At 39.9% G+C, this 25,373-nt stretch overlaps 1 protein-coding gene across 2 annotated transcripts in view; it reads left to right on the top strand.

Annotated features, from left to right (window-relative positions):
* Positions 1-11,393: 11,393 nt before the first annotated feature.
* The window catches only part of ep300a (EP300 lysine acetyltransferase a), a 31,947-nt gene continuing 17,967 nt past the window's right edge, over positions 11,394-25,373 (top strand). Inside the window, exons 1-13 of one of the 2 annotated variants that reach the window (XM_079260799.1) lie at positions 11,394-11,658; positions 13,615-14,288; positions 17,825-18,001; positions 18,289-18,619; positions 18,922-19,041; positions 19,356-19,586; positions 19,915-20,020; positions 20,111-20,230; positions 20,465-20,582; positions 20,810-20,951; positions 22,828-22,902; positions 23,023-23,108; positions 23,297-23,449. In XM_079260799.1, the coding sequence (XP_079116925.1) occupies positions 11,565-11,658; positions 13,615-14,288; positions 17,825-18,001; positions 18,289-18,619; positions 18,922-19,041; positions 19,356-19,586; positions 19,915-20,020; positions 20,111-20,230; positions 20,465-20,582; positions 20,810-20,951; positions 22,828-22,902; positions 23,023-23,108; positions 23,297-23,449 (2,427 nt within the window). In that variant the 5' untranslated portion in view covers positions 11,394-11,564. The remainder of the gene's footprint in view (positions 11,659-13,614; positions 14,289-17,824; positions 18,002-18,288; positions 18,620-18,921; positions 19,042-19,355; positions 19,587-19,914; positions 20,021-20,110; positions 20,231-20,464; positions 20,583-20,809; positions 20,952-22,827; positions 22,903-23,022; positions 23,109-23,296; positions 23,450-25,373) is intronic. The other variant, XM_079260800.1, reaches the window with a different exon arrangement.

Consider the following 25,373-nt stretch of genomic DNA (forward strand, 5'->3'; position numbering starts at 1 on the left):
AAGCACACCTTCAGAGTATGAAAAAGGGTTCAAAGTGACATAAAGTACAAATTTGTACCATTTTAACCATAAGGGTACCTGCAGCATTGAAAAATGTTTGTCGTGACAAAAACTATTGTTAGCAGCAGTGCTTTAAGTGGGCCGGTACGCAGCGGTACGCAGTACCGGCACTTTTAAATTCTATCCTTTTGTGTACCGGGACTATTTTTTACAGCGTATAGTGCACACTGGGACTTTTACCAGCTTTTCTTTTATATCAGTATCACCACATATTACAACTGATATTTGATGATTTTATTTAAAAAAAAAAGAAAAAAATCGCCTCGAAAGAAATGTATTGAGACCGGTTTAGACGCACAACACTTGCTGTAGCCCACATTGTCAGTATTTTGAGTTTTTGAAGATTATTTCTAGATTAAAGATAGGATAATATTGCGAAGTGGCATGGACCAGGCCTAATGCTGTGGAAAACATAAAAAAACATAACTTGAAAAGGTAAGGTTGAACTTGATAAGGTACAAAAATAGACCAGAACTGAAGGGTACAGAAATGTCTCTCAAAAGAGTACACCCCCAGCGACATGCATTTGTACCTTTTTAGGTACAAGCTGGTACCTCTATTTTTGAGTGTGTTTCATAGTCATGGATGAAGTAATGCAAAGTGTTTTACATGTTAAAAATAACAAAGAACAGTTTGACAAATATAAGCACACACCTTATCATTCACACACACATACAGACACAAAATGCCCCTACCCCCAATCACATTTTGCATAACACAACTCTGAAAACATATCTTCTGTCTCCTTAAGCCAACAAACAAACAAATAAATAAGCATCTGGCTTGGCACCACTGACAGGAAATTCTGGGGATTCGTTCACACGAGAACCAGCCCACCCATCACTGTAGATGGCATCACCATGGGGTCAGCCCAACTCAGGGCAGGCCCCGATCTACAGGCAAAAGGCTGCAATGCAAGGGCCCCCCAGAAAAGAGCCTTCCCCATGCCCATAACCCCACAGACCGAGCAGGCAGAGCCGCATGAAGAAAACTGGAACAAGCCTAAAACAAACAAAAGCACCCCCAACAAACAGATGGGAACAATAAAAGTAAAAAATAAGACTTGGAAAAAAAAACAGTTTTGATGATAGAAACTACATAAGTGGGTGGTATTTAAAATAGATTAGTAATTACATAATGGAGTGACTATCAAATATTTGATGAGAATAAATCATGAAAATAATAATAATGTTAATATTATTATTATTATTATTAATATTATTATTAATAACAACAACAACAACAACAACAACAACAACAACAATAATAATAATAATAATAATAATAATAATAATAATAAACAGACAAAATGAGGGCCATAGTGATAAAAAGAGGCCTTGTGGTAGGTTTTGGTTCTTACTTTCGGATCTATTAAAAAGGGGGTACCAGAGGACCTCCACCAGGGCTCATAATTTAAAAACCGATCACACAAATAAGAAAGCCCAAGACAATTAATACATTTATAAATGGCTAAAGAACCTCAACATCAATCCTGAAATGCAGGGAGCCAAGACATCGATTTTAGCGTAATGTGTTCCCATCCTCTGGTCCTCATCGGAACGCATGCCGCTGACTTCTGAAGTATTTTGAAACATACTTTTTAAGAAGACCAAAGAGCAGGGCATTACGATAATCTAAATAAAGGCATACATCAGCATCTGGCAAGAGAGAGGAATGAGCGGACTCTGGCAATGTTTTTAAGATTATAAAATCCTGTCCAAAGTTACATTTTTGATATGTGGAATAAAATCCAGCTCAAAATCCAGGTTTCTCACACACTGGGAAGGATTAAAATTCAGCAGTTCGTATGAAATGACCTCTCTCTTGTCTTCAGGAGCTCTTATTAAAACTCAAGTTTGTCCTAGCTGAAAGAAATTCTCTGCCATCCATGACAGTAGATCTAAAATGGACTTTAAAAGAGTATTAACTGGCTCTCGGTGAGGACCCAAAAGCAGGAATAGGAGCCAGGGGAGGCAAAGAAGTTTTAATTGAAGAAGACTGAACTGAACTGAACTAAACTAAACTAAACTAAACTAAACTAAACTAAACTAAACTAAACTAAACTGAACTGAACTGAACTGAACTGAACTGAACTGAACTGAACTGAACACAGGAGGCTAACACAAAGACACACACAATGGACCAGCAGTGAGAACAGAAACCAAGGGGTATAAATACAGGGAAACTAAACAAGACAGTGGTGTAATGAAAAAACTAACAAGACCAGGTGAATCTAACTGACAGGAACAAAAGCTACACAGGAAACAAGACAAGGGAACTAAACAGGGAAAAACTACAAAAGAAAACAGGAATCTGGAACTTAGAAAACACGTGAAAAGAACAAGACATGACAAGGATCTATTTTCCATAAAATAAGCTTTTAGAAGGTGGGATATTAAATAAAAAAAATCAATCTTAAATGTTCATAAATTCCATCCATCTATTTTCTTAACCACTTCAGGGTTAATTCAGGATTACAAGAGCAGGAGCCCATCCCAGCAATCAGCGAGAGGCAGGGTACACCCTAGACAAGTCATATTAGTCAAAATAGAAAAAAATCATATTAATAGTTGAAAAGAAATCAGCTTATGTTGTGTTTTTGGCGAGGATGGAGGACGCCATCAGACCTGCAGATTTTCAGTCTGGTTCTTATCATCTGGCTTCGCTCAACTTTTTCTACCTGTTTTTCTCAATAAAAAGGGCTTCTTGAACGCTGGAGACTATTTCTGATGAGACATCAGCAGATAGATTCTGTGTCGGGTCTTTGCTGGATTCTTTTTTCTGTTAAAAAAAATCGGACATCACTGTCAGATTATGTTCATCTTAGTTTGAGCCAGCCAAGTCCAGCCCAGGAGATGTATCCCTTCTGCAACACACCTGAATCAAATGACTGATCTCGTCTGCATGTCATTCAAGTCTACAGATGACTGGTATTGAGCCATTCATTTATTTTAGGTGTGTTGGAGAAGGGATGCAGGATAGTAGATCCAGAGAACCAGACTGGCAACCCTAGTTCAGGCCTTATCCTTCATACTTTTCTCATTTGCTTGTTCCATTTCCTCAAAATTATTAAGACTGCACGAGCTATCCAGAATACACGGTCAGTACTACCTTTCTTCCAGCTATTCAAACCTGAATAACTCAGTTTAGTTCTGTTGTAAATGTTATATTCACTTATAATCAGTGATCATGTGGCGCTGTAATGACTCCTTGTCCTCCACTATCTGAGCTTCTCTGCCTCTTCTCTTGTTTTTATTAATACTATCTCAACAGTGTGTCTTTGACTAAAATCGCCTGCATCTGTGCTTTGTCCCATCATCATTTCACACCGGACACATACTTTCCTGAAGTCCTACTTGTTCTTTTTAATCAGTCTCCTTATTTGATCCAAATCTGTGTACCATCTGACTGTGTAACATTCTTTCTTTGCATTTTTCACCTAAACATCCGATCACTTCCTTGGCTCAATGTAGGCGAGGTAAGTTTATTTGTATAGCAGATTTCATGTCGAAGACAATTTGAAGTGCTTCATAAAAAACATGACAATTATTACAGCTGAAGTTTCAAAAGTGCATTTAAAAACAACCTTTAAAAGAAAATTAAATTAACTGCATGAAGACAAAACTGGCTAAAAAAAAAACCAAATGCAGGAAATAAAGGTTACACACTGAGGAACTAACAATTGTTTTGATGAATGAAAAAGGTTTTAACTTTGATTTAAAACTGCAGAGCTGAGAGCTCCTGCAGTTTTCCGGGACTTTGTTCCTCATGTGAGAATCATTAAAAACACTGAAGGCCTTGGACCCATAGCATGCGTGCGCACATGAGCCGTAAATGCTGCACGCCAAGTACCAATCAGATGAAGGCTACAGAATCTCACACACACATCCGCAGGCAATTTTTCCTTTATAGCCCTCAAACTACTCAGAAACGTGCACCTGAATCAGCCTCATATCCCGCCTTGATCACGCCCAAACTGGGTTATAAATGGTCAATGCAAAGCAGGACATGAATTTTGCTGCACATGAGGAAGAGTAAATTGTGACAACAAACAAAAAAATATATATTTTCCCAACACAGAAATGAAAGCACTCGAAGCAATACAAAAAATTTTGTTTGTTGTTTAACGGCCACGTGTTGCAGAAATATGAAAGAAGTGGTCAAACTTCAAGTTGCAGGAAAAAAACCTAAAACAAACAAACAAAAAGTGTACGTAATTTAGTTACAGTTTCTATGATTTTTGTTGGACTAAATCACAACTATTCACAGGCAAAAATAAACCAAGCTTTTCCACTGTGAGGGTTGCACAGTTAGTTTCTTCCCTTTGTCTCATCAGTGCCTCCGTATAGCAGACGTTGCTGCCTGCATTTGCTTGCCATATCCACGCCCTTTACCCCCTCTTCACGACTGCCACACGTCTCACCACAACTGCCTCGTTTGCCTCCCACATCATCATCACAGCCTGTAAATCTGTAATCACCTCCTGATTTGCAACATCTCTGCTGTCCAGTGCAAACCACAGCCCATATCTCCAACATAAGTGACAAGGAAGTCTTTAGTTTGAAGTAGTTGTTTATAATTCACCCTTTCAGAATGAGTGATGTTGGATTCCTCTAAAACAACTTCTCTTCCAGCTTCCTTAAACCACTTTCACTTGCACACAAACTCTTATCATCTCTCTTGCTCCTCCAGTCTTCTTGTACCTCTCCCACCAAAAGTCTGACCTCTAAATCTACTATCATACACAGCAGTGAAATCTACTATCTAGAAGCCGGTATATTCTCAATTTTTCACCCTTTTTTTTAGAAAAATAAAATAAAATAAAAAAAAAATAGGGGAAAAAAGTAGCCCAGAAAAACAGTTTCAGAAAAAGTAACATGTAAGACTACTATATTTAATTTACCCCAAAAATCCACCACTTTATTTGCTTATTGACACATAATTTCTGCTCTTCGGTTTCAATGACTGAACCAATACTGGCACACAGACTAGTGGGAGACAGGCTCATAGACATATATACATATATCTTTATTATGTCTATGTTAAGGCTAAAGTTAACACAGCTGACGGCGAACTGCACCAGTGTAGCATAGTTAACCTTAGCTGAGCTGCTGATTGTTGTAGGTGTGTGTAGGGATGTTTGTGATTGTAAAAGCAGCATCACAGGAGGTTTAGAAGTGGGTCTACTCAATTTGGACTGGAAAAGAAGTGGGTATACTGGTACTCCGTATACACCCACGTATACCCTGGACTACACCACTGATCATACCTATACCTCAGTTACTATGTTAAATTGTGAGAAGCTTTGATTATACAAGTCAAAAAAATCTACTTTCCAAATGTATTCTTCCTTATCAGAAAGACATAATCAGGAAAGGCCGTTTCCTAAAAGTCATCATATCCAAGATAAATTATTTTCTGGAATCTCATTCTTCAGAAAACTCCAGGAAGATCAAATGAGCTGCAAAATATTTTATCTTGACACATATTAAACTGATTGTTAAGAAGCCTGCACTAAAATTAACACTCAGTTGTTGTTTTTTTTAATGTCCTAAGTGAAAATAATATACATGATACCAGTGGCCTGTGACGGACTGACGACCTGTCCAGGGTGTACCCTGCTTCTTGCACAATGGTTGCTAGGATAGGCTCCAGCTTCGACCCTGAATTGGACTAAACGGTATAGAGAATGAATAAAATAAAAGAATGAATGATACCGGTGGAAGTAAATAAACACAATATAAACATTTGCAATATTCGCACAATATATACAGTATCCCAAAGAAGTCTAATTGTTTTTGGCACTTGAGAGACATAATAAAATTCTCAGTCATCAAAACCATTCTGATTTGGAATTATTTTATTTTAATCAAGATTTATTCAAATAAAATTTAAGCTAAATATGCTTAAACATTATAATAAATAAATTGTATCTTGGAGACTAGAGTAAGTGATAATGCAGGAGATCTTACCTTGACTAAGAAAAAAATGTATTGCACTTCTATGGAAATCAGTTTGCAGACCAAATATCAATCATTGCATTCAAAACATTAACTTCATCATTAGAACAGATTATTTACATATTTAAAGTTAAACAGTGAACCTGAAAGAGTGTAAAGATGCCTTTTACTAAATAAACTTGAGCAGAAAGTATCTGTGTGTGGTCAATCGTTCTTTGTATTAATGTTTCCTAGCATTAAAATACCATTGGAAAGCCTGTGGGAGGAGCAGCGGAGTTCAGCATGTACCCATGAAGGACTGCCAAATCTTCTCTGCCGGTGTCAAACCATTTCTATTTATTAGATTGGATGATTGCAGTCTGGAGAAACAAGACTTATCAGCTATTTGTTCATAGAAAAGACAGGACATGTTAAAGAACCATCCACAGGAACAACAGCCTTGCACCTCCTCCTCATGTTGGTCACACGTTACTGAAAGGTGGCATCCCATTCTTCAACCAGCATTAACCAGAAGTCAGTCCATTTGGTTGTGTTGGTCTTTCTAGTATAAACAGCATGCTCAAGCTGATCCCACAAGTTTTCAATAAAGATGAGGTTATGACTCCATCAGTCTTTCCACTCCTAAATTCTGGAGGTCGTTCTTTTAACCCCACTCTGTGGGGAGAAGAGTGGAGAACAGCATTTGGTCCCAGACTGTGGAGATGTGAGATTCCCACTGGTTGCACAATCTCATCTCAACATGTCTCTGCATTGGGATCGCCTCCAGTGATGACAAGCTTTGTTTCTCCAATGAGGGAGACGCTGGCCCACACCATCACACTGCCGCCTCTAAAAGCTCTAACCCAATCAGTGCATCAATCAGCATAGTGTTCTCATCGTCTTTATCACATTCGGCCCTCTGATCCTAATGCTGTTTGCAGAATTGGAATTTGTTGCCGAACATAATGTTCCTCGACATATCCGAGTTTTAGCATACATGTTGCCAACAGCAGCACGATCTAATCTGACTGTGAAGGGCAGTCATGGTAGACCTCCTGGCAGCCGTATGAGACTAGAAATTAGCTGTTTGTACTGGATTCTCAGGGTGTCTGCAAAGGATTTTACAAGTTTTTCATTGGAAAAATTAACATTCTCAACTATGTTGCTCATTCCACAAATGTATTGTCCTTTCAAATGTGTCATATTCACCGAGATACAATAGATTGAATGACTGATTAACAGCCCTTGTCTTATTTTCCTTCCTTGTTAAGCAAGCCGGCTATTCTGGAATTCAGAAATTTCTCTATTTTCCCGTTCATGCATTCATGTAAATGCTTATTGTATTCTTCCATCTAATGTATTAGTTATTCAATTCATTTTAATTCAATGAAAAAAAGTTACATAAGTCCGATTTATAACTGTGTACATAAATATTAATTAAAAATATCTTACAGAGCTAAGGAAAACCAACAATTTGTATCAAAGGTGAAGGGTTAGCTTAGTGTGCATCCACAAATCTTCTTCCTCACTGACCCCTCTGCCCCAAGGTTCTGTACTTGATCCTTATCCTTTATTTCCTAAATTCTCGCTCGCTGACACAGATCGCACTTCTATTGCTACATCGACGACATTCAGATATGCATCTCCATCCAACTCGATCAGTAAAGCAGAATCCTCTGGTTCGCCCTCCAAACCCAACAAACTCCAGTACATCCAAAACTCAGCCGTAAGTTTTTTTTTAACCAATCCAGCACCATAGACCACAGCACCCCATCCTCAAAAACTTTCATGGCCTCCCACAAAGATCAACTGGTGTGATCTGAACCCCTTTGATGAAACCAGCTCTTATATTAAACACTTACAACAAAGAAATGCTAATAATTATCTTTACTAATGCAGAGTATAAATTCATTTGAGTCCCCAGCCACAGATTGGGACGCAAGTTGATGGACACTTTGTGAATCCATCCTTTAAGATCAAACTGCTGCAAAAAACCCCACATGAAGATAAATAATAGCATTTAAGCTATGCAAATGTAAGACTCCTGCCACCAAATCTCTGTAAAACTTATGAGTAGGTGTCCAGATACAAGTTTACATGCATGTTTACAACCAGGCGTATACAGCCAGCTGAAATGGGTTTCCTCCGCAGGGTGGCCGGGCTCTCCCTTAGAGATAGGGTGAGGAGCTCGGTCATCCGGGAGGGGATCAGAGTAGAGCCGCTGCTCCTCCGCATCGAGAGGAACCAGTTGAGGTGGCTTGGGCATCTGGTCAGGATGCCTCCTGGACACCTCCCTGGTGAGGTGTTCCAGGCACGTCCCCCTGGGAGGAGACCCCGGGGAAGACCCAGGACACGCTGGAGGGATTATATCTCTCGGCAGCCCTGGGAACGCCTCGGAATCCCCCCGCAGAGTTGGCAAATGTGGCTGGGGAGAGGGAAGTCTGGGCTTCCCTGCTTAGGCTGCTGCCCCCGCGACCCGACCCCGGATAAGTGGCTGAAGATGAAGATGAAGATGATGATGAAGATGATGTTTACAACCAGCTCTGGTCCTCAAGCCAACAATTCTGCAGGTTTTCCAGTTATCCCTGCTCCAACACACTTGACTCCAAGGAATCAATCATTCTGCAGAGCTTCATAGGCTATTGGATCCTTTAATGTGAGCCAGTTGTGTTGAAGCAGGGATTCATCAAATCTACAGTACAGCAGCCCTTGAGGACAGATTTGGACAGCCCTGTCGTGTGCTGGATAGCATGCTACCCCTGCTGCTGCTCATACTAAATAGATTCTTGTGAAAACTGAATAAAGTTCTAACTCAAAAATGAAAACAAGAAAGCCAAAGACTAAATAAACGTACTGTTGCTCCATTGTTTACTTGTGGTAAATGATCTGGTTTTTGTTCAGGCTAATCAATGATGCAGGTTTTCTTCTACCTCCAGGGTTTTTTTTCTTTGGTCAGTGGTCATTTTGTGGAATTTAACCCTTGCAAACTGTTTTAACTGCGTAAAGTTGTACAGGTGATTTGTCCACTTCAGTAAAGTGCAGTACGAAAGCAAACCAAAACAAAGGAACCATATAATTTTTTTCTGAATTTGTTGCCAAATCAGAGTCATTGAAACTATTCTCATGGATTCTATTCTATAGTCATTTAGCAGATACTTTTATCCAAAGCGACGTACACATGTACCTGATAGGCACATTGGAGGACAACTTGGGTTAAGTGTCTTGCCCAGGGAAGCCTGGAATTGGACCCCAACTCTCGAGTTGAAATGGAATGGATTCACTCAAAAGGCCCATTTTGCGAGCATTCACTTGATGCAGAAAACAGAGCAATGCTACCAGAAATCGTGGGGTCAGTATATTGAATTGGTTGGATGTTTATCTCAGCCACAGTCCTGGGGGCTTGATGGTCCTATACCATATATTAGCTGCTTCAAGGATTGCACTTGTCTGACTGGAGATATCTGATGTTTCTCCGGGTATCTGTTAGAGCCATCTCCCCAGCATTGGGGACATGACCCCCAGTTCCTCATTGGGTAGTACGGTTGTCTTTACCTTCCAGGCTTTGTCCAATTCCTCCTTGAGTTCAAAGTATTTCTCCAATTTTTCCTGTTAATTTGTCTTGATAATGAGGGTTGGGTACATCAATTGCCACAGCTTTTCTCTGCTGCATATCCAAGATCACTTTGTCAGATGGTGGTTGGCCACCACCATTTTGTCAGTCCATATCTGGAAGTCTCGCAGGATCTTAGCCCTCTCATTCCCCATCATCCATCCATCCATCTATCTATCTATCAGAAATATTATTTCATTTTTTTTGACTCAATGATCATAGAAGACGTCAATCACAATGAAAGTTTTACACATAGAGTAATCATAAGGAAGACAATAGTTGGTATTGACTTAAATGAATATTTGAACAGTCAGGTTCCACCTTTTCCAGAGAAGCCATAAAGTCTGTTTGTGAAGTCATCCATCTTCTGCCTTTATCTGGGGTTGGGTATCGGGGGCAGCAGCCTCAGCTGGGAAGCCCTCTTCCCAGCCACATTTGCCAACTCTGCGATGGGATCCCAAGGTATTCCCAGGCCAACCAAGAGATATAATCCCTCCAGCGTGTCCTGGGTCTTCCCCGGGGTCTCCTCCCAGAGAGACGTGCCTGGAACACCTCACCAGGGAGGCGTCCAGGAGGCATCCTGACCAGATGCCCGAGACACCTCAACTGGTTCCTCTCGATGCGGAGGAGCAGCGGCTCTACTCTGATCCCCTCCCGGATGACAGAGCTCCTCACCCTATCTCTAAGGGCGAGCCCGGCCAACCTGCGAAGGAAACTCATTTCAGCTGGCTGTATACGAGATCTCATTCTTTCGGTCACGACCCACAGCTCAGGACCATAGGTGAGAGTAGGAACATAGATCGACTGATAAATCGAGAGCTTTGCCTTCTGGCTCAGATCCTTCTTCACCACGACAGACCGGCGCAGAGTCCACATTACTGCAGACGCCACACCGATCCGTCAGTCGATCTCACACTCCATCCTTCCCTCACTCATGAACAAGACCCCGAGATATTTAAACTCCTCCACTTGAGGCAGGACCTGACTCCCGACCCAGAGAGGGCAATCCACCCTATTCCGGCTGAGGACCATGGTCTCAGATTTGGAGGTGCTGATTCTTATCTCATGTTTGTGAATTCATGTTTCTTTGGTTTTTTTTTTGTTGTTGTTTTTTTTTTTTTAACAATCTTGCTTCTCTAAAACTGAAGGATTTAAAAAAAAAAAAAAAAAGTGTTTTAAAGAAGCAAAATTTTAACAATTTTTCTTCTTTCAAACGCTAAAGAATTTTTTTTTTTTTTAAAGAAAAAAATTAGCTAGTTATCATTAAAGTTAACTGTTGAATATAATGCAAATTCACTTCTTGCAGTTTTACTTCACCAGCAGGAGATGCAACTTTAGATTGATGCATAAATAAATGTTTCTTCTTTTTATTTCCTGTAATATACATAGCCACGCGAATAAACATAGTTTTTCCACCATTGCAGCTTCACAGTTGTCAGCTCTGTTTTTTATTTGCATCCCCCCCCCATCCTCACCCGCTGCCACCAGCAGCACCACCGCCGTCACTTCGCAGGCAAACAAGCCTTTTCTGCCCGACATTATCTTCATCCTGACTCCGCTGGAAAGGAGGCTGAAATGACGGCTGCAGCCATGGACGCGATACACTGGGACAGTTTATTCACCTCCGAGGAGCCACTTTAAGTTCAGAAGGAAGCCGATGCGTGTGTCTCTCTTTACTTTTACCGACCCCCTCCTCCTCCGCTGGCAGAAATTTATAAAGAACAAAAAATCCGACGAGGGAGGGAGGAGGAGGGGGGGTAGATATACGCCGAGGCTGAAATCGAGAGGCGAACCCAGGGAAAGAGGAGTAATTTCTACACGGGACTTTCCCCCTCTTAGTACCCCAAAAGGAGGGGGAAAAGTCGCAGTATTGGAAACGAAGAGGAATGAGCTAGCAAGGGCGTGAAAACGTCTGCAATTGTGGATACTTTATATATTTTTATTTCGAAAAAAATATGGCCGAGAACGTTCTGGACTCTGGCCCGCCTTCAGCCAAAAGGCCCAAACTCTCCTCTCCGGCACTTTCTGCCTCCGCCAGCGATGGAAATGGTAAGTTTTCTCTCACGATATGGTTCGCTTTATTATTATTCGTCAACTTTGTCATTTTTCGATGGTCATTTTAGCTTGAAATGGGACAAAGACGCTGGATTACTCTTCTGTTTTTGTCGTAGCTTGCTAATGTTAGCGTGCTAGGAGAGAGAGTGTGTCGGACGTGACGAAGGGCTAACGAGCTAGCTCCCATGCTAACAGCCATTTTAGCCGGAGCTAGCTGCGTTAGCCGCGGAGCTAACGCTAACACACTGTATACGGACGGTCCCGTTCCTAATGGCTACTTTAACCAGGCTGATTTCATCCTCTAACCAGAGACAACTTGTGCTAAAGTTTTTGGCGCTTCACAGCTGTACGAAATGGATGTACTTCAGAAACACACTAATTGTGTGTGTGACTGAATGTTTTTAAAGCACCTTGTTTTTGCCCCTTTCCCAACTACCGTGAGCAGACTGGTGATGGAGCTGCTAGCCGTATGGGAGAGCTAAATTTAGGCCCAAGGGGTCCGACTAATTGTTAAACTCGAAAAGCCATGAACTGTCATTTTAATGTATACATTTTTATTGATTGGATATTGTATATCAGCTTAAATAATAGCTTTACATGTACAGTGACTCGTAGGAAGCAACGTGCCCAAACATTGTCACACAAACCTGAGAGTCAAGTTTACGAGCAAATACTTGTTCATCACTTAATGTTTTCCAACATTTGTCGATGATCAGCTTCCTGCCAGGCTCAGCAGAGGACTAGGTTGGGTTGTCACCAGGTTAAATGATCCCGACGCCGCACATTTTTCTAACATTGCATTTTTACGTTTTGAGGATCACTGCAGTGCCGTCAGGAAATCACCAGCCTACGAAGATGCAGTTTATTACTACCAGCTTTATGGCTTTTTAGCATGCTTTATTACCTGGGTTAAGAAGGAAAATTAAAAATCAAACGACGGTAAACTAAAAAAAAAACAAAAAACAAACAAAACAAGTTTCAGTTCCTTAAGGATGAGTAATTTTATTTTTGTAAGATGAGTCCATCATGTGACCAAAAGATAGAGCTACAAAACAAAAGGAAATGGTAAAATCACCTTCTATATATTGCTTTCACGAAAACAAAAATGATGGAAACAACTAAGGCTTGGTAAAAAGACAGTTTTGTTAATGTGGATAGCGCTGAACCAGTTCTCCACAATCAGCTCCTGACTAAAAGATTTTCTTTCCATCTTTCAAATATTATTTTAATCAGTTTTTTGTTATTTGATTGCTCGGTAAACTTGAGCTTCACTGGTGTTCAGTTTTTCTTAGAAATTTATCATTTTATGTCTTTATAGGGCTTGAAATAACTATTAAAACAAATTGATTTCTAAACCAGAATATTATGAGAATCTACTGTTGGACATTTCAAGGGTTGTGCTCTTTCATTTTGACTGCCTTCATTCATCTTCCTTGGCTGCCAAAGCTGTTTGTAGTGGAACTGACTGGAAATTAAATAACACAGTGAGTGTATCTGTATCAGTTTCGCTTTGTTTTAGGGCATAAGGTTGCTTCTCTGGAATTACACATTTTTTCATAGTGCATCTATAAAGCTGTCATTGCAACATGTTGTATTTTACTGTTCAGGGACTCTGAGCAGACCTTGTGGGTGTGTTTATTTACATTTATGTCTGTGGATACACTTTCGCACAAAACGTACATTTAAGTGTTTTAAAGTAACCACGAGTTTTGCACTTTGTGTCGTTTGATGGAATGTTATTCATTTCTGACGAGAGACAATTGGTCATAGACCTCTTAACAGCTTTTATGTCCAGCATGCAATTGCATTTTCACTCAATCATGCTGAAAAATGAAGGATTATACCAGCTTAACGTGGCTGTGGCTCTTTGTCCTTTTCTCGCCCTTTCCAAGCTTTGGATCCTATCTCATTGTCTCCTCCCTTCTAAACTTTTGCATTTCTTTATTTCAGATTTTGGGTCATTGTTAGACTTGGAGCAAGACCTCCCGGATGAGCTCATCAGCTCAAGTGAACCAGGTCTGGTCAATGGTGGGGACCTTAACCAGTTGCACACCAGTCTGGGAGGAGGACCTTCTGGGTTGGGTCCTGTAGGAGCAGGAGGGTTGAGTATTGGTCTTGGTTCTGGAGGAGTTCCTGGTAGTGTTGGTGGAGGCCAGGATGCTGTGGCCAAGCACAAACAGCTCTCAGAGCTTTTACGCTCAGGAGCAACCACCTCGAATCAACAAGGGCATCAAGGAGCCATGGGCAGTCCAGGAGGCCCACTGGGGCAACATTTGGCAAACATGAAGGCATCCCCGGGTCAGGGGCCTCAGCAGATGATGGGCCAGGGGCAGCAGCACCTCTCTCCTCAGCAACAGGCCAACATGATGCAGCAGCAACAGAATGCTGCAGCTGGAATGATCAGCAGCATTAACAGGGCCATGATGGGAGCGCAGCAGAAAGGCAATAATGGACAGCAGCAGCCAGGCATGATTGGGAACCAGGTGCTGAATGGCTCTCCCAGGATGGGCTTTGGTAATCAGGGAATGGCTGGCAGTGGAACCCTGTTGGCTGAGACCCTCCAACAGCAAGCAGCTGGGGGACAGGCTGGGATGAGAGGCCAGCAACCTGGAGCATTGAACAAGGTATGGACCTTTTTAAATTAGAGGTGTCAAACTCTAGTCGTCAAGGACCGGTATCCTGCAGGTTTTTGTTGTTTCTCTGTTCAAACACACCTGATTCAAATCAAATGGATTCAACAACTTCTTGTCAGCCTATTTATTTATTTCAGTCGGGTGTTTTTGAGCACGGTGATAACAAAATCCTGCAGGATACTGACCCTCAAGTCCTTAAATGACCTCTTAATACAGAAATGTTTGGAAATTTAATTTGGTTTGATTAATTGAAATATGATTGATTTAAAATTGGCAAATATTTAGAATATTATACACACTGAAAATTTAAAATGATTATATCATGCTTGCTTTAAGATATTTATATGCATCTGATCAGATCTTTATTTTTTTAAAAGGAACACGTTTAGATAATGTGTAATTGTATAATAAATATATTGTCATATTTCTTTATTTAGTCAATCAGTGAAAGCAGGTTCTTGTACTATACAATATTGTAGGTTATCATCAAATATTTTCATGCTAAATTTGTTCTAATTTTGGTCTTAAAATGCTTCACTTCAGGTCCTAGTTTGGTTTTCCACAAAAAAACATTTTTTTTCATCAAATTACAAATTGAGTTTTATTACTGTGATTGTGTTTATATATGCTTTAAAACATCTTTGGCTAATTCTCAGGTTATTATTTTTAGTTAAAATGCTAGAAAAAACTCCCTTGCATGTGTGATTGATGGTCCCATGGGAGCAAAAGCAAAATGCTAAAGTGGTGGGCAGCTTTTGTTTTAATGTGTTAAAGACACTAATCTTTGATTTTAAACAGTGATCAAAAGCAGCGAAATGAGCACCAGATTAGGAAAGTAAAGAAGAATAGAATGGAGATGATAGAGGGAGGGAGAACGAGTAAGCAGCCATTGTGAGGAGGGATAGATATTTGATTAGAAAAAGGAAAAAAAACAAATGTGGAAACCACTGTTTTCACATTTCTTTGAGATACTGCTGGCTACTTTAAAATGTTGATATTTGCATGTGTCCTAGATGTATTGTTTTTTTTAAAATTATTTTCTTTAGGACATTTTCTCTCTTTAGTCTCACTTTATTGGTCTTGCAGCTTGTAGTAATAGCAGGAATGTTAGTGTGCTGTGTCCTTTGGAAGTAAAAACACTGTATTCAGTTTGGATTTGAGAAAGGTAATTGAGATTTATGAGAGTTGCCATCAAAGTATTGTTAGCCCAGCATAACAGAAAGTGGTAATACATTTAGGCAAGTTTTTTTGTTTGGTTAATTTGTAATACTGCCAATTAAAGTTTAATTTTTCCAGATATTTGATTTTATAGTTAGACTTTTGGTAATAAGTAACTGTAATTGAAATGATAATGGACATTTAGAGCTACCAAGCTCAACTTTTTATGCTTTAAACCATAAAACAATCAATATGTCACAAACAGTGAAAGCTACACCGGATGAGTAAACACGTTGTGATCTCCATTTTATCTAAAAAAAAAAAAAAATCACATTATAAATTTCTTTTTCATTCAAGGGATGAATAGATTAATACAAACCAAATGTTTAAATGATCACAATGTGAATTTAATTGTACTTGTAAAATGTCTATATATTTGCAAATCTGATCTAATATATTTTAACAATTTCATGTCTTATGAAAAACCAGCGGTTCAATTCAACCTGAAAGATAGATAACATTTTTGAAAATATCTACAAAGGTAAACTGTTTTTTATTACATTGTAGACTTGTAACAATAATGAATGTAAAACCTAAAGGTATAAAATGCTTGTATTAACAGTGCCCAGCTTAGCACTGTTCATCCTAATTGAAAATCAGGAGCTTTAATGTAACATTTCTGTCACAAGATGCAGGCTCATATAAAAATTTGAATGCAGTGAGCGTTCTCCACAACATGGTTGGATGTACTGAATTTATCGTCATGTCAGTCATTTCTGTAGACTCATTAGTTGCTTCTTGCTTTAAAAACTCTGCAGACATACCAGCATCTTCTGCTTATGTGTTCTTTGCTGACTAAACCTTAAACTTAAAACATGCAAACCTGGCAAACTAGTTTTCTCCCCCAAGTGTTAGGCCACAGCCAAAGCAGTGCACATCATAGCTATCTGTGTAGCAGATTTACTTGACAAACTCCATGGTTTTTGCATGTCAGGAAGAGGAGATTACTACCTGCTGACTCCACCTGTTCAATTTCACATCTTAAGGCATTTTCACATATTGGTTAACAACCTGCTCCTGTCTCTCCCCATGATTTACATGTGATGAACAGAGGTGGTTTAGCCTGCTCTGCCTATTCACCTGAGTAATAAAACACTATGGTGGTTTTGCGATGCAGCCGCTTCAAACACGCACGAGGCAGACCTGTTTCATCTCTTTTCCTACCTCTCTTGCCATCTTGGATGCTTTTTAGCTGCAGATCAACTTCATGCTGCACTTTTGAATCAAGGCTCCATGTGCAAGGAAGGCACATCAGTCCCGGATTGAAAAGGCCTTTATCTCCATCATTAATTCGGGACTATCCCGCAACAGCTCTCTGTGTTCATGTGTTGAGCTATCAGCAGGAAGTGCAGCGTTGCTACAAAAACACCACAAAGATAGAACCATTAGTTTTGAAGCTGCCGCAAATTATTACCTAATTTAATGGAAAATTTCAATATTTTTAATCAGCATCTTTCTTGCCAAACCCACTACAGAGAACCACATTTTAACTATAATATGTCAGGAATCCCACACAGCTTCTTGACTTTACAGCCTGACAAACTGTGTCATTGCATCATCTAATGTAAAGTTTCTGTAGCAAATGGGTTAGAAAACCCATTTTGAGTGGAGGAAAAGGATGAATATTCTATGTGACTGTAGAGATATCCAAGGGAAGCACAATAAAGGTTCACAAAATAAGCATATTTACAAATGTTTCACACTTTAAACTGACTTAAAAGAGTATCACATCGGTGATCCTGAATCGCTGGTGTAATCAGTAGTTCTTGTTGTTGCTGCTCTGTGTAAAGTCTCAAATCTTAAATAAATAATGATAAATTAAAATGTGCATTTTATGTCTTTATGGCTGATATCATCACAGCTGCCGGGAGTTTTCTCCTGTCAGTCTATGTTGATATTTATTGAATGTTATGGGGGATGTTATGACGGCAGAGTATAACATAGAAAAAAACCAAAGCAAATATCATAATTTATATATTGCCCTGCCACTAGTACTACATGGCCACACCTGTGTCTAACTGGAATTGCAGCAGTCTGACTGGCACTTATCTATGATGTCCCCTACTTTTTTATTTCTTGCTTGTGGTGTTCTCACTCTCAGATAAGTCGCTTTGGGGAATAGCAAGAGAATATAATAGAGTAGGTACATGTAATGCCCAGTTATTTTACCAAATCACTGCCATGAAACAATGTGCAGTGTAAAAGGATTGCCATCTCTTTCATCTTTGTATCAGGCATGGCTTTCTTTGTTTCTATTAGCCTATCATCTTTCTTACAAACTTTTTTCCCCCCTATTTTTGTTCTGCCAGATGGGGATGATTGGGAACCCAGGTGGCCCCTTTGGTCCATATGGTGGTCAGGGAAATCAAAGTCTGGGAGCTGCAGGGCTGGGCCCTCAGCTCCAGAACAAAGGTCCCATGGCCAACAGCCTGGCCCAGTTCAATGTGGACAAAAAGAATCAGTCCATGCAAGGAATGGGTGCCATGGTGAGACATGAAGATGCTTCTTGTGTTTTTTTGTGTTTTGTTACAAGTTAAAATATTTTAGTATAGCATCTTAGGACAGTAACTCTTCACTTACTCATAATAAGCCATGAAGTAGTTCTTCCCCCCCCCCCCCCCCCCCCCCCCCCCCCCCCCCACCTCACATTCTTCATTCCCTTTTCCAGTCTTCTACCATGGCTCCATTTCTGTGTCTTTTAAGTGATTTGTTTGTTGTCGATCTTGTTACACTGATTTTAATTTGTGATGATGCCCACTTGTTTTGCTTCCAGGGTGCCCAACAGTCACAGGCAGGAGTGGGTGTTCCCACAGGTGCACCTGTGGGAGCAGCCCAGGGGATGTTGCCCAATGCTCCGGCAGGTCTCGTAGGACCTGGCTCTCAAGCCTCTGCAGCATCCGCCGCAGCTGGAGCACCACCAACCGCTGATCCTGAGAAGCGAAAGCTAATCCAGCAGCAACTAGTGCTCCTGCTTCACGCGCACAAGTGCCAGCGACGGGAGCAGGCCAATGGAGAAGTCCGGCAGTGCAACTTGCCCCACTGTCGCACCATGAAGAATGTCCTCAACCACATGACTCACTGCCAGGCTGGCAAGTCCTGTCAAGGTATATTGCCTGCTCTTGCTCTGAATAGTTTGATCTTTTTGTCTAGTTTATACTGGCAATTTTCCTTCCAGAGATGGTACATTGACTGGAATGATAAAGTTAAATGGTATAGCAGATTTGGCACAAAAATCTTGAATGACTGCATGGTTTGGTTACATATTTGGTGTATGTTAGCTGATTGGTTTTGGACTGTGGATTCAACTGTTTTTTACTTTGAAGTTTTGGATCTGTAATGTGTTCTATATTTATTTAAAATCTTGATCTCCCATATAAAGGTATAACTTTTTATTCTTAATTTCCAGTGGCTCACTGTGCATCCTCAAGGCAGATCATATCCCACTGGAAGAACTGCACACGACATGACTGTCCTGTCTGCCTGCCACTGAAGAATGCTGGAGACAAGAGGAATCCGCAGTGTGAGTGTCTGTATCTGACCAAAACCATGTCCTCATACACTCTTTGTTTTTGTTATTAGCTGACGTACATTGTGTTATTTGTTTGAAGTTTTCTGGTGATTCTGCTAATTTATTGATAGAACAATGTTTGTAATATTGCAGTGCAATAATAATGCAATAAACAATCTACATTTTAAGCAACATGACATAATCTATCAAGTCCCAAGTCCTTAAATTATTTTGCTGATATTTGGTGAAATAAAGTCTTGCAGCTGTTCATTATTAGATGCTGCAAAACACTTCAGTTGAATCTTAAACCTACTCTTATTTTGGCTTTACAGCTCTACTTGGTGGGGCCAGTGCAGGGCTGGGCAGCTCTCTTGGAGCATTACCTGGTAGCCAACCAAGCGCTCCCAACCTCAATCCACCCAGCCAGATTGATCCAAGCTCAATAGAAAGAGCCTACGCTGCCCTGGGCCTCACCTACCAGGGGAACCAAATCCAGGCTCAGCCAGCCCAGCCCAACATGCCCAACCAGGGACAGGCTGGGATGAGGCCTATGAATCCAATGGGTAGGTTATTCTGGGATTTGTTCAACTACTTACCTATCCTGGTTATTATCAGTAAAATCATTTTGATGATGCTCAAGCAAGCACATCTGCAATGTCCAGCCTAGATAATATCCAACAAAGCTGGGTATTACAGTATCTTTTAGATGATTACATGTAAAGTAGTTTCCACAGAAATAGGTTAAACAGCAACTGGAAATAAAGGTTTCTTGCTCTGTGAATTAATGACATGTCAAAGGAAATCTCTATGGATAAACTTTGTTTTCTATGTCAATATTGATAGGATGGTGCAATGAAAATAAAGTGTATAATTTCCCTTAATCTCATGTAGGTGTAAATCCTATGGGAGTTAATGGAGGTGTGGGCGCCCCCCCTCAGAGCCAACAAGCAAGTCTGCTGCAGGACACCATGGTGCATCTAAATGTGAACAACCAAAGGTAAAAATGTCACAACACACCATTTGTTCAAATGGAGGTTTTATTAATTTCCACAAAGTTACTAAACCATGATCTTATTGTTTCTCACAGTTTGATGAATGATGGGGTCGGGTCCATGCCCACAGCAGCCCCTCCCTCCGCCACAGGCATAAGGAAAGGCTGGCATGAAGACATCACACAAGACCTTCGAAATCACTTGGTGCATAAGCTGTAAGTACTAAATTGGAACTCTATGCTGAATTATTTTCTTTGCAAAGTACATAAAAATTTGCAGTAACTACAGTAAACTGTAAGAATTGTGCGCAGGCACTTATTAGAGGTGCATGCACAGCAACCTACACAGAAACCCAAAGGGACTATGATGATGTGATGAAGGTGTGAGATAGAAGTGAACAGTTGCATTTTCTCACCCTGTCTGTCATCCTGTTGCTCTCCAACACGCAGTGTCCAGGCTATTTTCCCGACTCCCGATCCAGCTGCCCTCAAGGACCGTCGAATGGAGAACCTGGTGGCCTATGCTCGAAAGGTTGAGGGTGACATGTACGAGTCTGCCAACAGCAGAGTAAGTTGTTCTCTTCTTCAGCTCAACTTTCACTCATAGACATAATAAATCCACAATTTGCCCACATTATATGACGGAGTGAGACTGCAAACCTAGAATGGAAGAGAGTAAAGAATTACTGGTGAAATAAAGTTGGTTGCAGTCCATCATGTCTTTTCTATGATTGGTGTCATGTCTTTTGCTTCATTTTTCATAACACTTTATTCTCCTTCTGTTTGTTTTGTTAGGCGGAGTACTACCACTTGCTTGCTGAGAAAATATATAAGATCCAGAAAGAACTGGAGGAGAAGAGGAGGACACGGCTGCAGAAGCAAGGTTTGGGACTTGGGCCTGTTGGCATGGGTCAGCCCCAAACAGGACTTCCTGCAAGTGAGTGTAATTCACATATACTTACACCTGCTAATTGTAAAGTAGGAAGCACACATGAAAGAAGATTGATTTAGTCTGTTTGTCTACAGCATTCAGATTGTGGTGTTTTTTAATTTCTTTCCTCTTACTGTATAGATTCCAGGGATTTGTAATTGTGGTTTTATAGAGACATGAATATTGAAGAATGTGCTCTGCCAGTTGGGGATGGGCCATACTGTCTAAAAAATGTATCCGAATTATTCCTGGCGTTTGTCACGGTAACAATAGATGTGGAAAATAAACACCAATTTAGCCTGATTTTCTAACAATAATTCTATCACCAAAATAAAATTAAAGGTTAATAAAACTTAATTTCTGAGGTCAAATTCCACCTCAAAAAGATATGGGGGTGGATTTAAGTACTTTCCCCAAAAACTGCATAAAATTATTCTCTTATAAGAACTACAGCCATGTAAATTAAAGTAGTTCTTTTATTAAGCAATATTTGAGCTGTAATCAGTTTTTGGCAGGCAGAAACTCTTATTTCTGAGGTCAAATTCCACCTTAAGAGGGTGTGGGCTGGATGTAAGTAACAGTTGACTCCCGAATGAAATCCGGCCAACTGGATTTATGAAGATTCCACATTTTATTGACAAGAAATGCACCATTGATTCTTCTAGTAATAATAATTCATGACATTATCTGAAATGATACTGAAGCGTTCTTCATACAAATGTTTCTGAAATAAAAGAATTAATAAATTCTATTAATTGGCTCTAAATGCAAACGTGGTTGTTATGGAACAACACCGGATTGTTTTTGTGTTTGAAGTTGTGGAATAAATTGGTGGTGTTGCTGTGCTTTATTTGCACTATTTGTCTGCAAACTTTGTAATTACAAATTTCTGCTCCATGTCTGATTTTCTGAACCTGAACCAGTTCCATATAACGGAGATGGCGGCGTCTTGTTGAGGAATAAGCACTTCGCTAACCATCGTGTCCGCTCCTCTTTCCGCCATGTGTTGGGTTGTGAACGTTGCGTCCGCACATACGTCATCAGTGGGGCTTGCAAGGGCTTTGCAAACATGATCAGTGGGAATTTATTGTTTTTATCGTGGGATGGCAAATTCTTACAGCAGGGGGGCATTTTATCGTACACACTTACTGCCAGCTATATGGCTATATTTGTGTAGATATTTTGGAAAAAGCTCCAGGATCTGACCAGATTTAGCTTGAGGTGGATTCAAACTTGATTGATTAGCATCACTTGGCATACTATGTTGTCTTCATCATTTCACAAACTGAGCCAAAATGCTAAACCATTGTGTGAAAAATTAAGTGCATCCTTGCTGTACCATGGGGTTAAGGGGGCAAATTACAGACGGCCAGGTGTTTGTGTTCAAATGCTCCTTTTGGCACTTTGCGGGTGTGAAAAATCTAATAAGAGATGTTTTACTATAAGGCACAATGTCGTTTTTTGGGGGAACTTGAAAATAGTATATTGCCCCAACCATCTTATACCAACTATCCAGTAGGATAGTGGAGAATGATGATGATATGGGCTTGTTTGTAGCCATCCGTCACCTTACAGTCATGATGTTTACTATTACTATATCTTTGTATATCAAAATGTTTGAGTCTAATATGAAGCAATCTGCATGAAAGCTGAAGCATCCAAAACTGATCCCAAACTCATAGATCTGGTGTTATTAAATGCAAACAGCGCTTATGCATTTAGCTTTAGTTTTTGTTACAGAGTGACATTTGTAATATCTGAGATTATCTGAGATTTAATAAACACAATTTTAAGACTCGGAAAGAACCTGCTGATTGTTTATTGTGTGAACAACTAAATGCAGGTTATTTTGTTAGCTTTGACCTACTTATTTGTTTTACAGATGGTCCTCTCCCTGATCCATCAATGGTGCGACTGCCGGGACCAAATCAGATGGTCAATAGGATGCAAGGCCAAGGTAAAGACTCACTCAGGAACAAAGACACGTTTTCTTTTAACAGTTTGATGATTGAGTCAGAAAAGTTTATTTAACATAAAAAAATCTATGTTGCATTTTGAATCGTTTTTGTTTTGCCAGGTATGAATCAGTTCAATCAGATGGGAATCCAGTCCATGACTCAGAGGTCCACACCTCCTCTACCCATGGGAGGACCTGGGAACCAGGTCAGTCCTAAACTCACAAACTACTATATTCTACTGAGTCCTCACATGTTTTTTCCCAAGACCTCTTGGAAATTAGGAGTGCATAAAAGTGATCAAATTTAAAAAAATAAAAAAAAAAGTAAACCATCAAATTGATGGTCAGAAAAAAAACATTTTTGAAAACTTGTGTAAACGAAATTTTCTTCTAGATGGGAATGGTTGGACCCAGAGTAGGACAGCCCAATGTCAACCAGTTGCAGAGCCAGTATCTGTCCCAAGGGCAGTTTCCTGGTGCAGGTCCTGGAGTTGGAACAGCTCAGCCTGGAATGGCCCAGCCTGGAGCACAGGGAGGCATGACCCATGTCAGTAGACCTGCATTTTTTTCTCTGTTTGGAATATCTCAGTTATAGATACGACATAGACAGACTATTTATGATGGAGTCTTTAATAAGGTAGAGGTTGACTCTGAAGCACAAATGTTAATTTTGTCTTACACCATGTCTAAACAGAAGGCATTGCATGAACACCAGGTTTAGCAGAGCAGCAGCAGCGAGTGCTCTGTCTGTGTCCACAGGTGGCGATCAGGTACTGTTTTGAGCTTAGGCCACCTGCTTTTCTTTTTTAAAGTGCTTAGAGACCGATCCATAATAACCACATTTATACTATTAGGCCACTGTGAGCAGTAATCAAGCCAGTGTATGCTTGAAGCTAAAGGTCATTAATCTCCATATGTCGTTGACTGAGCGGGGCTCGCCCTGATGTTACACCTCCGAAACCAACCATGGCTCCATTTCTGTGAGCTTCAATCATCTCGCTCTGAAACAAAATTGTTCATATTTTTTTCTTTTGAAAATCTCCACTACTCATGTAGAGAAAGGCCATACGTTAATTTTTCAAGAGCTGCAAAGCACAAAAGAAAAAACAAAAAACAAAAATAAAACAAGTATGGTCATGTGTGAAGTACCAGAAATGGAAGATGGAGCCGACTAAGCCCAGAAAATCACAGTGGGAATATTACTGACTGACGCACACTTGCATGCACTGTTGGCCTGATTGTATAAACAGGACTGATTGTAGTTACACGCTTATAGTGGAGAAAAATAGAATTAAATCCAAAACAGACATTTCAGTTTGGGCGTATGTTCTTATTGGGCTATTTCATTTTTTTGCAGTGTGGTTGTGATGTGGAATTGTTGGCGTGGTCAGTTTGGAGGGTCAAAAGGAGGCCAATACAGGAGTAAATTCTTGCTCAGCTATGATAACATATGTTAGAGCTGGGTGATTAATCAGATTTTAATCTCAACTATGATCTGAATTTCAACAAACACAAAAATAAAAGGGTGTGATTTCTTTTTTTTTTTTTCTCTTTACAGTTTACTCTCATGCCGTCTTCAGTTGCCAGTCACGTGTCACTGGCATTGCAACGCTGTGCTGTAAACTCCTTCCCCAGCCGCTTTGGTTTTATACTGCCACTCTTGCCAACTTGGCGAGTTTTTCCCTAAATCTGGCAACTTCCCACACCCCCTTGGCGACTTTTTTCGTTAAAAAGGACTAGTGAAACATCTAGCAACTTTTCTGGAGTTATTAGATACTTTTCTGGTGTTTCAGCGACTGACTTGAAGGCACATATTGTTCTGCAGTTACTGTAAGGAACGAGCAGCGGGAGCCTCTCCCTGTCCTAAAGCACTCCCAGGCGGCCAGTCTCAGTTGGCTCTGGCTGCAGGTCAATGTAGAATAACTGCAGTAGGTTGTGGAAGTTCACTCCTATACTTCAGCAAATTTAGCAAGTGTTGTAAAAAAGAAATACAAATTTGTTAGAAAAAGGTTTTCTATGTGGGGCCATGATATAAGCGGATGAAACAACTCAGAACCGTGCATTAGATGGTTATAATGCCCAACACGGAAACGAGAACACCACGAAGCGCAGCATTGTTTAAAAATGCTGGATAATCGTGTTAAAAAGATTGAGATCTCAATTTCAGTCAAAATAATCGTGATTATAATTTTTGCCATCATCGAGCAGCCCTTTTAATATATATATATATATATATATATATATATATATATATATATATATATATATATATATATATATATATATATATATATTATAATATATAAATAAAAATATAATATAAATATAATATATATATATATATATATATATATATATATATTTTTTTTTTTTTTTTAAATTTTTTTTTTTTAAGGCTGCAACGATTTGTCGAAAATTTAAATTAATCGACGCGAAATGTTATTGTCGATGCGTCGCGTTATGAACGCCCG

The sequence above is a fragment of the Telmatherina bonti genome (genome assembly GCF_933228915.1).
Source record: "Telmatherina bonti genome assembly, chromosome: 21".
NCBI lineage: Eukaryota > Metazoa > Chordata > Actinopteri > Atheriniformes > Telmatherinidae > Telmatherina > Telmatherina bonti.